At 36.2% G+C, this 15,519-nt stretch overlaps 1 protein-coding gene across 1 annotated transcript; it reads left to right on the forward strand.

Annotated features, from left to right (window-relative positions):
- LOC121415974 (28S ribosomal protein S27, mitochondrial-like) lies at nt 1–15,519 on the forward strand. The gene is made up of 10 exons (XM_041609386.1): nt 1–142; nt 4,025–4,080; nt 4,292–4,387; nt 5,040–5,098; nt 5,678–5,792; nt 6,915–6,993; nt 8,309–8,427; nt 9,863–10,036; nt 11,592–11,660; nt 14,112–15,519. Exons 1-10 carry the CDS (start codon nt 25–27, stop codon nt 14,442–14,444), a joined length of 1,218 nt encoding a protein of 405 aa, XP_041465320.1. The 5' UTR covers nt 1–24; the 3' UTR covers nt 14,445–15,519.

Below are 15,519 nucleotides of genomic sequence, written 5' to 3' on the forward strand. Positions count from 1 at the left end.
CTAGGCCTACTGGATCTGGAAATTATGGCGTCGCTGGTAAAGCCCACATTTTTCAACAGATTACCGGCTTATGTAGCAGGAATTTCAAGAACGGGTCAATTAAGGTGTAGATTTACTATGATGAACCCTAATTTATTTACTTGTAAGTATTGATAACATTGGTAGTGAGGTAAGATTTTTGGTATTTGCGCGCGGCTTGAGTCTGAGCAGAATCATCCGGATTGAGTCTAACTTGCCCCCCGTGCCTGGCGGCGTAGCTCGTCTTTGGCAAAGGACTAGTACAGGGATTCTCAAATGGTGGCGCGCGCGCCACTTTTGGCGCACCGAGCCTTGCGGAGTGGCGCTCGGGAGCCGGTATAAAAAAAGTTAAAATAAGGACAAAATTGGGGAGAAAAAATGTATCTATTAGTAACCTGGAAACAATGATTAGATGATCATTTTAATACAAGGAGAAAACAAAAACCCTTTACATGACACTTAATTGCTAATTGATTTCCTCAGATTTTGTCCAATTTAGCACTCGATAACCCCTGGAGGATCGATGGTGTACTCCTTTTTATATATTCTATGATGTACAAAGTTTAAGTGCCACACAAGGGAATTGAAATCCCCGTTTTTCATGTTTGTAGGATTTCTATTTCAACGGCGGGAAATTTTGCATTTCCAGGGTATACGATTTGGTTAAGAGTTAAACATCAAATAATATGATATTCAAAGAACATCGTGAACATAAAAGATTATGAATATGGGACATAACAAGCAGAAACTTTGTTTCCGGAGCCGATTAAAATCCGAAGTTGTAAAAGTGAAATACATGTATGCTCAGATGTATTGCCTGCCGTGATTGCCTGCATGCACTCTTGCTTAATAAGAACTGAATGAATGATACTGCACGCGAGTTGTAGAGAGAGAGGGGCAGTTTGGGGCGTTAGTGCAGTGCAACGCCTGATTTTCAACCCTTGCAAAATCGGGGAATAACTTCAGCCACTGGCGTACAGATGGGGGTTATGATTGGGGGCCCCCAAGTGTTTCACGGAAAGGGAAAGAGTGGAATATTATTTTCTTAATATGTAAAAATATAGATTTTTGTATTGAAAAGTTCAATATTTTTGCTTCAGCTGCCATATCTAGCCCCCTCTTTTTTTTCTCATTACGCCACTTGCTTCAGCCAAAAGATCTGGTACAGTCTGAACTAGTAGTATCATTGGTATATTGTGAAAAAGTCCCCAAAGTCACTGGTCATTTTTCTTTTAATGTTAACATTGTGCAGTTTGTTGGCATTGGTATTTCTTCTGTTGATATTAATTAGAGCCCCTCTGGGCAATTAAAAGGCCTTATATTCCAAAACTTCTGCAGGCTCTGCCCCCTCTGCCCCTCGACCCCACCAGGGGCATCTGGACCCCTGTGCTGATACATTGCTGGTTTGCATAATGGATAGTGGAGCATTACCGATTCTCAACAAGAAATATGGCGCTTCAAAAAAAGTAATTGAGAATGGCAGGACTAGTAGTAGTACTAGTATTGTAGTGTGACCTTAATTCGTGCGTTACCTAATTTTGCGCACATGCGAATACCTCAATACCTAATTGATATTTAGAAATACTGATATCACAAACAGAAAGAGTGACTTAAAATTACCTAGCTTTAAGGTGTAGTAATTTTCTTGAAGCCTTGAAGGTAAGGTCTCTTAGTCTTAATGCAGGGCTCCACACTAACGCAGTTTTTCAATTTTTTACTGGTCCGAACCTAAAATCTACTGGTCCCAAAAAAATAAAGCCTTTTGTATGGTAGTTGTTACCCCCCCCCCCCCATAAAAATAAATAAAATGAAGGAATGAAGGCCAAACAGGAAGGAAGGAAGGTAGAAAAAAGGAAAGGTAAAGAAATGATAGATGTGAAGGAAGGGGAAAAAATAAAGAACTAGAAAAGGAAAGGAAGGAAGGAATAAAGAAGGAACAAAAGAGAGAAAGAAAAGAAATGAAAGAAGGAAATGAAGCAAGCAATACAGAAAGAAAGAACAAATCCAGAAAGTAGTAAAGGAAAGAAAGAAGAAGCAATAAAAAAAGAAAGGGTAAAAGGAGAGAACGAGAGAAGGACAAAAGAAAGAGTGAGAGGAAGGAAGGGTTGAAAGAAGGAAGAAAGGAATTAAGGAAGAAATAAAGGAAAGGTAAAATGATAGAAAGAAGGAAAGAAATGAATGAAGGAAGGGAAGGAAGGAAAGAAGCAACATTTAGAGAATATTTATTTTATTTTCATTCATTATAATAAAGAGAAATATATTTTGAGAAGACGGGGGAAAAAACTTGTAGATGTTTACGTAGCCATCTTGCCTTCTTTTTTAGTACTATAGCTAAGCTCCGAGACGCTTATAACTTAGAGGGCAGCAGACTTTATATATGCATCTTGTAGTTTAGCTACTAACTAAGAAAGCAAGATGGCTATGTAAACATCAACAAATCTTTTCCCATCTTCTATATTTATCTTTTTTCAATGAATATTTGTTTAAAAATGTCTTAAATTAAAATCTAGCACAGTTACATGATTTAAGGCTACATGTAGATCTTTTACAGGGAAAGTAGAAATCTCTGGTGCGAAAATTGCAATGTTGACTGCGTATGGACATGAATGGGGCATAATCCCTGGCTCCGTGGAGAGTAAGCATGTACGTTAGTGAATGATTTTTACTCTCTAGGAGCCTAATGGCAAAGGGGGACCCATTATGTCTGTGCACCTACAATCTAACTCCAGAGTAATCATGATTTTTATGATAAATCATGATTTTCACAAAAAGGCTTACCTTTAAAATCCAATGTCATGACTCGATTACAGATGTGATATGTGTGATGTCTCGTTCTAAAGCTACAGTTAGTATCAGTTCTCATAATCAATTTTGACATTGGATTCCCCCACAAAAATTTTCAGTTGATCTTGTTCCTTGTAGTCTTATGAGTATAGTGTGCTAACAATCTCATTAAACTTTGAGATAAATATACAATTTTGGTGAAAAAAAACCTTGGCTAGTCATTTTTCACTTTCAGATGGAACAAAACAATGGTGCCTCATGTCTGTGCACCCATTCACTTTAGACCTCGACACATGATTCAGGATTTGAAAGGCTGCAATCTGAGGCCATCACATGAAATGCTCAGGTTTCATTTTTTTTCCACCATTTTTAGTCGTATTTCTAATGAATAGGTCTACCCTTTATCTTTCTAATTTATTTCATATGTAAACTAAAGTTTGTGGTTATGTCGTATCTTATACTAGAATCGTGCAGATATGTGTATGCGCAGAAACTTGGGGGATCTTACCATATATAGACACTGTACACAGCACTTGGAGACGCATAGTCAATCTATGCAAAATTATCTCCAATATCTCAGACTTTTGTAAAGAATTTTGGTATCCAATTTCAGAGACATCCTCCATTGGAGACCAATTTCCTTTGGTTACATTTGCTGCAAAAAGGGGATTTGATCTAGTCTACATTTAATTGGCAGCAAGTGGAAATGACAAGCAAATTGCTGATGAAAATTTATTCCATTTCAACGTCTACTTGAAAAATGCATCATCTAATCTCTTTTTTCGTAAATAAGGACCTTTGCCATCATCCATCCATGGGCTTCTGACCACAATGAGAAACTCTTAGGTGGAAAAAATGTTCTTCTCCAATGTTGATGTATCTTTTATCCTATTCAAATAAAAATTTTGGGAGATTGTCTCCCATATAGGGCCTAGCCTATATATAAACTTTAAATATTGCTTCCAGTATTGACTATTGAATTATTCATTTTACTATCTCTTTTCAATCCAGTGAAATAAACACTTCTTTCTGATACTGAAATAATGCTGATTTTAAATGTCACTATTGATTTCAAATCATTGATTTTCATTTATCAATAAAGCCAAACAAACAGTTTGCTTTGATGCCTATAAAGTAAATTGCTAATTTGAATACAATTTACTTTTATTTATTTTTTCTTAAAAATAAGTCTTACTGAATCATTAATTTTCCCCAAATCCAGCCAAGCGAACGCTCCTTTCTGATGCCTACCATGCTGACTCCCCAGGGAGTCGAGAAGTGTATACATTATGTATGCGGGCATGCAAGGATTCGATGACCGGAGACGTTGTTCCGATGTGTTAAGTGCTATATAAACGTGGATGATTATTATTTGTCAAAACCTACAATTTAAGGTACGATCTTTGAGGAATTGTGTACATCAAATGTATTTATAGTGTATATTTTTAAGAAGGTTAATATCAAGGACCATATTCATGAATTTTTAAAGTTGGTTTTGTTATCTCTTTCAGATGAAATGAAGATCAACCTAGACAGATCATTTTATGATCTGAAAGAACCTGTCATGTCTGTTGAACTTCATAAGGTAATGTTTTTAATAATTATTATGCAATATTTTAATAACCCTTACAACACTAAATTATTTTGGGCTGTCCTGACCCCCAACCAAAATTATTTGCACATTATATCAAGCACATTCGCACAATAAAGAGATTCATTTGAAATTAGTGATGTGCTATTCCTATGATTCAAGCTACAGCAGCATCTTCCCCTGCAGCTGATACCTAGCCGATGTTGTGTAGCTTCTTGTGTTTCAGATATCTCATGTTTAGTGCTGTTTTATCTTCAAAATCATTGCTTTGACTGTTCAGTCAGATTTTATCAATAGTGTCCCCATACTCACGGATGATTTGTTGTGTATTATCACACGAGGTTCCTTGGTAGAGAAGTATAATTTAGCCAATTTTTACTTAAAAGTTAAAAATCAAAGCCATTATTCGCTGGCCTTAAGTCAGGTACCCAAATTTTATTCTTTTGAAGTGAATTTTTATTATCCTAATGAAATTTTAAGAAATAGTTTTTGGGCATTTATATACAATTTTTCACCAAGATTAGACTTGTGAATAAATATGATATAGAATTTGATTTTTGTTATGTCACAAGTTATGCATAAAGTTGTGTGTGGCTTAAAACGGCTTGATATTACTCTTCCCTGTTTTATTTTCCTCCCACCCCAGTACATTGACAATGTGTATGACAAGGAAGAGCTAGATGTTGCTGAAGGTTACTTGTATTGGTGAGTAGCAAAAAGTAATATATTTCCTTTTTAAAAGATGAATGAAGTCCATGGAACAGTTTAACATATATCAAAGCAGAAAAATGAAAGAATCAATAATCAATAGATATTTGGTTAGAATTGACCAAACAGTAAAAAAGTTAAAAGCATTTGAATGCCAGGAACACTACATGCTGTGGAGATGGGCACATTGGCAATACAAGCAAGATCCTTTTTTTGCTCATACAGTACTAATGATAGGACAACCAATTCACCTGTGATATAATGTAAAATCTATATTACATGCAAGGAAGAATCATTTTCTTGGCATCTCATTTCAATTCTCTGTCCACAAATTTCAAAGACTGCTTCACAGAAAAGTATTCTTTGTAAATAAACTTTTCATACTCTTCCTCAGCTATAGATATTAATTTCAAGTCCATTAACTTTGCAGATTTGCAGTGCAGTCACAGGTGAAATCTGATAAATATTCATGATTTTGTATCATATATCTCCCTCCCCCTCTCTCTCTTTCTTCATCCCTCTCTTCCATTCTGTATCTCTCTTTATTCCCATCTCTATCTGCATCTCTCTAAGCAGTTACAGACATTCACCTGTAGCCCATCATCTAAGACCATCAACAGTCCATTCGTGGCTAAGGCTATGCATAGAATTAGGCTATCCAAAAGATGCTCTGAAAGTCCTCCAAAACAAGGTCAGTACATATGTTAAGAAACATTGCGGTTTAGGCTCCCATTCCAAAGGACGGAAACCCTTGGAAAGACCACTGAAAGAACATAAAATTGGCAAGGTCTTTCAGCAGTCTCCAAGATCACTGAAATTTGTTGTTTTGGTGGAATGGTTTTGAAAACCACAGAAAGACTGATACTTCTTCTCTGCTGAACTTACATGTAGACTAGTCTTACAGGGATCATTCAATGGTCTTTTGATAGTATTTCAATGGTCTTTCAGTGATAGTATTTCATTTTTCAATGGTCTTTCAGAGATCTTTTATGCATTAATTGATTTTGGGGCAACCTTTTTGCCTGCCTTGCATTGGTTGTATGAGAATGATTCTTTAATGATTTCAACCAGTCCTTCAGCGATCTTAAAATTTCATCTAAAGATGGAAAGACCTTGGAAAGTTCATTGAAAGACTGCAGAATGAATATTTTGATCCATTACAAAATGTTTTGGAGCCTATGGAGACCATGAAATATCTGTCCAAATTCATGTAAGACATGGGAGATCATCAAAATTTCATTGAAAGTCAGTTTAAAATCAAGCAGGTTTTATGACCTTTCAGGGCTCGTGCTCTCAATTACTGCTGAGTGTTGAGCAAGTTGTCTATAGACCTCTAGAGGTCTAAATTGTCATTGAATTTGCCTTTTACCCATAGATTGTGTTTTTCTACATATACTGTTGAACATGGACATTTACCATTCAAAAGAAAGAATATATTGCCAAGCATGTTTCATGTTATAACAATATAATAGTACATGAAATAATATTAGTAATAGTAAAATGTGGGGTTTTTGTATCATATACTTTAAATTCCTTTTCTTTAACATTTTGGTAGTATTGTTTCATCTTGCATTCATTTCTTGTTGAGATGTATGTAAGCTACGAATTGCATGTATTTTACGAACTATTTTATGGACGACTGGTTTCACCATCATGGGCTACATGTAAATGAATGAGAACCAGATTACAGCACCCAAGAAGGTATCACCAGTTGTTTGTATAGTCGTTCGTAACGTATGAAACACCCACCTTGTCAGAGGATTTTGTAAGCCAGTGAAACATGATGTTGTGATGGTATTCACTTTCTTTGTAGAGAGACTATGGACTGTTTCCTGAGAACTACACATACAACCTTCTTCTAGATACATTCTTGAGAGCAAATGATATCAAAGGTAGGTCTGCTAGTTTGATAGTCGATTATTTGCCAAGTGTACAAGTTTTTGTCTGGTATATATGTGACGTTCCACCCTTAACCCTATCTTAACTGGGCTATTTCAGACCAGTATGTACTGGGGGGGGATATCGGATCTCGGCCACTAGTCGCGCGATCGCTGCAAAAATTTGCACGGGTGTAGAGCCGTATGTAAACTACAAGACTGTATGGTAAAATTAAAAAAAGTTAATTGTTTATATTTTTAATTAAAAATTTTTGCGATAAATCCGCCGCTCGAAATTTTTTCACCACGTCGCTCGCTGACTTTTTACTTTTAAGTCTCGCGCAACTTTTGAGACCAAAATTGTGACCCCCGGGTACGCGGTTCCGAAATTACGCAACATTTCGTAAGTGCATGCAGACCCAAAATTACTCAAAAACGTGAATTTGTGTACAAATCCAATGCAAATAGTATTTTTAGCCAAAATTTATAAATGTATCATTTTTCCTTTCCCTGCTTAAAATCAATTAATTTTATCTTGTTTATGGTCAAAATAAAGTCCCCGACAATTTCCATTGAAAAAAACAATAAAAAACAAAGAAATACATAAGAATTTTAGAAAACAATAGAATACATAAGAAAATAAAAATGTTTTTTTGAAATTTTTGAAAAATAAATTTGATCAGATGCCTATCTAGAGTATGTGAAACAAAAATTAGAATTTTAGGGGCATTATTTTATTAATTAGAGCAAAGTTATGATTTTACGCATAAATTAATGAGCAATGAGATTTTTCGCAGAATTTGATATTATAGTCTTGTAGATAATACCATGGGTAACGCGCATGCCAATTTTCGTCGCGATCGCGCGATCGACCCCCCCCCCCCCCCCCCCCCCCCCCCAGTCTTCTTAGGCATCAAAATAGCCCAGTCTATTTAGGTTTAAACCAACAGTAAGTCACCAAAAAATGATTTTTGGGGGAGATTTTTGGTAAGTTTCTAAAAGAGCAGAGTTTTAGCTTTGAAATGCTATCTAACTTGTAAACACTAAATGATAACCTACATAAGAATGTGATAAATGTAGAAGAAATTTAGTTAGAGGTTCAGAGAGTAAGAAAAAAAGATTGAAATTTGGCTTTACTCATTCATGAGATGTGTACACTGCAATCTTTGTAAAACTTCCAAGCAGTCCTTCAAAAAGACTGTCGAAGGAACACTTGAATCTTTTCTATTTAACTTTACAATATCAAAGTAATGACATAAGATATTCTTAAACATCCAAATATGCCATCTTTGTGGGATATAATACACAACTATGCTTGATTGTGTAACAGGTGCATGTGATGTTGCCGTGGTAATGATGAAAGAAGAAACATTAGAAAACTGTCCTCTGTCGCAGCTCCTTTCTCTCTATGCCTGTCATAAATACTTGAAAATGGGAGATATTCCTGAGGTAAGTGGGTGTTTTTTCAAAGTCTTTTGGTCCTGTGAGGTGAAGATCGATGCATTTGTGTTTTTGTTGTAGCAAGAAATTTATCCAAATTGTGCTGCACTTGACCCAGATGAAGTGAATGGGTATCGGTAACTAGTATTTATTCTTAGACTACCCTGAGCGCTGCTAATAAAGTGGTAGGTCTGGCTTAAGTCGGGGTAATAATTGCTCTTTGTATCCACTGGCAGAATGCACTATACATTCATCTACCGGGTATTTATTATGATCACTTTGTTACATTATGTTTTCGTTCTGATAGATCAAGGTCAATGCCTTGCCATTTTTCCAAGCATAAATGATGTGGGCTGAAAATTTTAGGATATCGTTTTCATTCATAGCTTGCTGATATGCAATCACTCAAGTTTCTTATTGTTCAAAGGGTTCTTAAAAGAGAAATAAAATATCACTAATATTGAATATAAGGAAGTTTGATCGAGGCCTTGATCATTATTTCAATTTATACGCTTCACTGTACATTGTCATACTTTATGAGATTCAATTGAAATTGATAAAATGAGAGGCCAATGTATTTGATTCTCCATTTCTTAACTGAACAGATTACTTTATGTCGCCTAAAATTTGATGTTTCCTTATTTCTGTGACAAAGAGAGGAATTGGAATATAAAAAGTAAAATTCAATTTTTTCAAAAAAGTTAAAAGATAAAAATAACATTTAAATGTCTCTACCCATTATGTAAGTTTGGCGGGTTAAAAAAGTACTTCAATCGAATTCATATTATTGAGTTTCCATCAAATCGTTTATAATTATTTCTTTTTCTAAGATGTAAGTATTATAATGAAATATTAGTGACAAATGTTTGTCATAGAAAATGTGTGATTACTTACAATTTGACAAAATAGGCCTGGCATTTCAACCATCTATTGGGTCTTTTTCCAATCAATAATGATTCATTGTCCAACATGTACTAATCTGTGTTGTTGATAATCATTGTGTTCAACTTTTAGAATGTTAGATTTATTTATCGTACAGAACGGGACGTTTCATAAAGCTTTCCGAAAGTTAAGAGCGACTTCAAGAACGACTGGTGATCCTTTCTTATGCGCTAAACCATCGCCAATGAATATACCATTTACAACAAGAAGGGATCACCAGTCGTTCCTAAAGTCGCTCTTAACTTACGAACAGCTTTATGAAACACCCACCTGATCTACTTGTAAATCAGCAATGATGTTATAATTACCCTTGGTTTTATAGACCTCATGAAATCATTGTTTGTCACAACTACAGGTACTTAGCTGTAAGCTTTGTTTGATTTGCAGATTTATAAAGCTATTTCAGCTACAGGTATTGCCATATCACCCATTTGATGATACAAATGAAAATAATTTGTCCAGCCATTTCCATAATGAATCTGTTTCTCTTTGGTTCCGTCAGGATGAACAGTGGGACATTGGAATGACCATCGCCGATGCCAGTCGTGGAGTAGGAGGCAGCCTCTCACTCAGCTATCACGCTCTGGGTTGTGCTATGACCGGTGATATGAACAAAGCTATTAGATGTCTGCAGAATGTGGCCGAGACAGATGGATCAAAGATTGCGCAAGAAGCGGTGAGTATATTTACATACAGTGTTGAATTCTCTAACATTTCTGTTGCAGTTGCACAGATAAAACAAATTCCAGGCCGATCTAAGATTTGGCGTTATTCCGAATGCCCTACTGGACAATCGGTCTGTCTGCGGCTCATAACACAAAGCTTAGCAATCATCCTGTAATATTTTTTACGATTGATTGCATTGACTAAAATATACAACAATTGGTTAAATTCAAGGGTATGATCAATTGCTAATCTTTGTGTTATGGGACCCTGGAATTGGTTTTCATTGGCATGACTGGGTTATTATTGTAAGAATACTAAAGAGATACAAGTGAGTTGACTGAATGCTCAAGCAGTGATAAAAGGGCCTAACGCCAAATCATCCAAGATACCTTGCAGTTCTCCGAGATTCATGTGATTTGCACACTGCAACTTGGAATCTTCAGTATCTTCAGAGTCAAAGGCTTGATTTAACTTGGTCAAAAGTCAAGAAATTTGTTTCTGAGGGAGTGAGAAATCATAGTGTATCCCATGTGATTGCAAATGATCAATGTTCGCTATACATCGCAGTCCACCTAAAATTATAGTGACAATCCCTGCAACCTTTGTAGTTGGTGACCTAGTTTTAATTTGAGATGCTTTTCCCCTCATATCTCTCTGATACAAATAAACCATTTGTTACATACTCTGATTAATGTATTTTCTATTTTGATTTGTTCATGAAAATGATGCAGATATCAATAAAGGAAATGAAAGTAGGACAGTCCTTTTACAAATTACAAGAATTTTGTATTGTCATAATTCGTTTTAATATTTAATGGACATGGTCAGTATAATAATGTTTATTTTTGGATCACTGAGAGCATCATGTTTTCTGGAAATCTGCAAATGTCAGACATACCCACCGTTCCCTTTTTAGAGTATTTGTTCCTCTATTTTGCTATGAATACACCAATACTTTTTTGTTAAATTTGTTACTTTTTTGTATAAATTTCCGATCTTGGAGTATGTATTATACACCGCGCGTGATACTAGTGCTAATCCAACAGTCCCAGACTAGTAAAAATCACTTTCGGGCCAGTAACTTGTTGCATGAAAAGAACAAGTAAATTCTTGCCTACGAGCACATGTGAAGGGTGAATTATCAAGTTTTCAAGAAGAGCAGGGGTGTGAGTGTTCAGATTTTTATCTGACTTCAGATATTTTTTTTTTAATTTTCAGCTTAATTTAAGCTTTTTGGGGGTTTTCCTCTGTGCAAAAAGTGTGGGAGCTCTTTATATTTCAGACTTTTTCAATACTCTTCAGCTTTTTTCAGATCTTTTTATTTGTGACCACTCACACCCCTATTAGAGTCATTAGTCATTTCAAATGTTTTTTTCACCAATCTCACTAGAACAGGCTGGTGATTGTTACATTGAGACCAATTTTAAAACATTACTCTTTTTTGTCAAAAATACTTCTATTTCCTTCTAAGAATACTTATTTTGTTGTAGAAGGTTGGCAGGTCTGAAATGGTCTTTATTTTATATCACGAATGTTCACTGATTATATGACTTATTTCAATATAGCTTGACCGTATAGCTGCAATCCTACAACAGATGGAAGATGAGAATACAGAGCTCTTAGGTTTATTTGAGGTAAGAATCTGTATTAGGAGACAATGTGGTAGAGTTGACAAATTATATACTTTCCGTATTTAACAAATTCAGAATAGCACTGAATGAATCTGAAGCTCAACCAACCAATAGAATAATCCCCCATGATATTATATACATTCATGCATTGTTTATATATAACACATAAAATATGTTATATAAGATTTGATGTGAACATGCAACTGTGGTTGATAATTTGATAGTAGCATACTAGATAAGAAAATTTGCAGCTGCAATTAGGTGTCATACGATACAATTTGATTAAAACCACAAGAAAAATTGTGTTAACGAAACTGCTAATGTTTATGTTATGATGAGAGCCTGTTGACAGTCTAATGATGGACTGATAATCAACTAATGCTGGACTGATGATGGACCAGTGACCAACTGATGAAAGAATGATAATGGACAGATGACTGACTGATATCGACAATGGACTGATGTCATAATAATGATGGACACATGACAAACTAATGATGGACTGATGACAAACTAATGATGGACAGATGACAAACTAATGATGGACTGATGACAGACAAACCAGTGATAGACTGATGACAAATCAATGATGGACTGATGACAAATCAATGATGGCCTGATGACAAACTAATGATGGACTGATGACAAACCAATGATGGACTGATGACAAACTAATGATGGACTGATGACAAACTAATGATGGACTGATGACAAACTAATGATGGACTGATGACAAACCAATGATGGCCTGATGACAAACTAATGATGGACTGATGACAAACCAATGATGGACTGATGACAAACTAATGATGGACTGATGACAAACCAATGATGGACTGATGACAAACTAATGATGGACTGATGACAAACTAATGATGGACTGATGACAAACTAATGATGGACTGATGACAAACCAATGATGGAATGATGACAAACCAATGATGGACTGATGACACGGTTTATTTCCAATTCGTATATTGCCAATTCCTCCAACTGCCAACTCATCTATTATCATTTGGTCTACACTGTTAAAAAAAAACTGATTTTACAGAAAAAAAGAAGAATTTGCAGAAAGCAATAACAGAATCATTCTGTAAATTCATAAAACAGGAATTTTTCTGCAATTTAACAGAACAGGTCTGTTTAAAAAGGGAATCGGGTGTTTCAAGGAAATTTTCAAGATTCCATACACCAAATACTAATTTCAAGATTACGCAATCTGGTAAGATTACAGGTGTTCTCAAGACTCTGCTGCAGGAACTTCTTTTATTTTAAGGATAAATTTTCTAACTTTACCATCAGTTCGTCCACTCTCTACATGGTCTAATTGCCAGTTTGTCCACTCACCATTTCGTATAATAACCAGTTGGTCCGATAGCCATTTAGTCTATATACCATTTGGTCTAATTGGACTAAGTGTTAATTGTGCAAAAAGAATTAAATGGAAATGGATATTAGACCAACTGGTTACAAGACAAAATGATGATAGAAGAAATGGTAATTAGACCAAATGGATAGTAGACCAAACGGACGAAATTTTGATGAACGGAATGGTATTAGACTAAATGAAAGTATACCATGTGGTGAGTGGATGAGTTGGCAGTAGATGAATTGGCAATTTAATGATGAAACACAAATGATCCACTGATGACAAACCAATGATGGACTGATGACAAACTAATGATGGACAGATGACAAACTAATGATGGACTGATGACAAACTAATGATGGACTGATGACAAACTAATGATGGACTGATGACAAACTAATGATGGACTGATGACAGACAAACCAATGATGGACTGATGACAAACTAATGATGGACTGATGACAAACTAATGATGGACTGATGACAAACTAATGATGGACTGATGACAAACTAATGATGGACTGATAATAGACTGATGACAGACAAATAGATGGATGGATTGACTGTCAATCTGCATAATGCATGATACCACTCAAGCTAGTGTGAGTTATATCTTGTCGGAAGGCCAATTTCCTCATTAAAGCTAGTTGGGCAGCCTTATAAATGATTCCAACATTACTGCTGTTGAAATCACTTGTTGGTTGAAAACACAAAGAAAATGATTCAGATCAATTTTTACATCGTACCACAGCCCATCCTACCATCTTAGACCAATACCAAGGACTTACTCCTGGAATCAGGGATTGTCAGTTGCTCCACAACTTTGTAATTGTCCGTTCTGAAAACCTTTAAATCTGAATTAAATACTTATCTTTTCCAGCAGCTTGTCTGAATAGTGTGTGACTCATTGTGGGAGTCAGCTATTTCTAATGGGCCTCTACAAATCACGTTCTTCATCATCATCCTCTCTGACAATTCCTTCTCACCTTGTCTAGTCCAGAGAGTGCCTTACATTTGTAAATGCCCCATTATGAGAAAGCCTCATGCAAAGCTAACAATATCTATATTATTATCATTGATTACAGACCACCACCAAGACACTCTCCAACCAAGGCAAAGTGACGGCAGACACTCTAGATTTGCTCCTGGAATCAGAGGTCTCCAAGCGGCTCCCCGACCTGGAGCGTAAAGACACTGAAGAATACACGTCCATCCTCGAGACATGGCATGCAGAACACATGGAGGCCCTGGAGAAAAAGAGGATAGCGGAGCTTGAGGCAGAGAGGGAGGCCAAGGAGAAACGCCTGGATGAACTGCTAAGGGCCACAGGAGGCATCACATACTGGGCGGAGAAGATTGAGGAAGCCAAGCAAAGGAAAGCGGCTGCTGAAGGGAAAGCAGAAATTGAGCATAGGTAGCAGATGAACTGGATGATTGATTGCCACTTGACTGTCATTGAATGAAGAACTATAGATGGCTTTGATACATGACTGTTATTGTGGATAAACCATTTGTTATGCAATGGATCATGCATGACTTTGCAAGATCAATTATACCTTATTTACAAGAAAGAGCTAAGAAAAGTTAACTGACTAGATGGATAATTATGAGTTGCACTAAGGATTGATTTAAATAATTGCTACTAATAATGCCAACCTTTTTCAGTACCTAGTCCAAATTTGATAAGTAGAGAAATATCGGACTAGAATAACAGGGAATACAAAAGTCATTAAGTTGGCTTAAAGCAATGTGTCTCTTTGTGCGCCTGGTGCATGATGATGTCACTGATGCCTCTGTGCTGATGCAATTAGCCGTTACCAGGATGCACAGGTCTGCTACCTGACTGTCTTAGGTTTACCCAGTTGTAACCTTGGTGTAACATTGTGCACAAGGGTATGACATGGTGCACTTGGGTATTACAGTTTGTATTTGGATGCACCAATATGTAACCTGGATGAACATAAATTTTATCTGGTGCATTTGGCATTATCTTGGTGCACCTTGATTGGTATTCCTGGTCCACCCAGATATAACTTGGATATATATGTACCTGAGTGCTACCTGATGCATTTAGCTGTTATTCTGGGTACACCTTGGATGTTAACTTGTGCGTTACGTATTACATGGTTGCACCTTGGTTGGTATTCTTGGTGCTCCCAGATATAACTAAAATGTGCCTGGGTGCTACCTGATGCATCTAGGTGTTATTCTAGGTGCACCTGGATGTTAGCGTGTGCATTAGGTATTACATGGGTGCGCCTTGGTCAGTATTCTTGGTGCACACAGATATAACTTACTTGTGCCTGGGTGCTACCTGATGCATTTAGGTGCTATTCTGGGTGCACCTTGGTTGGTATTATCTTATACTTTCTTTTCAATAAGCAAGAATATATTTTGAAAATTGTTACAACTTGCATTTCATATTTTCTTTTCACATTCTACCCATACATGAATTGCACTTTCCTACAAGTATCCTCTGGTGCCAAAAACAAA

This window comes from Lytechinus variegatus, chromosome 5 (assembly GCF_018143015.1).
Source record: "Lytechinus variegatus isolate NC3 chromosome 5, Lvar_3.0, whole genome shotgun sequence".
Classification (NCBI taxonomy): domain Eukaryota; kingdom Metazoa; phylum Echinodermata; class Echinoidea; order Temnopleuroida; family Toxopneustidae; genus Lytechinus; species Lytechinus variegatus.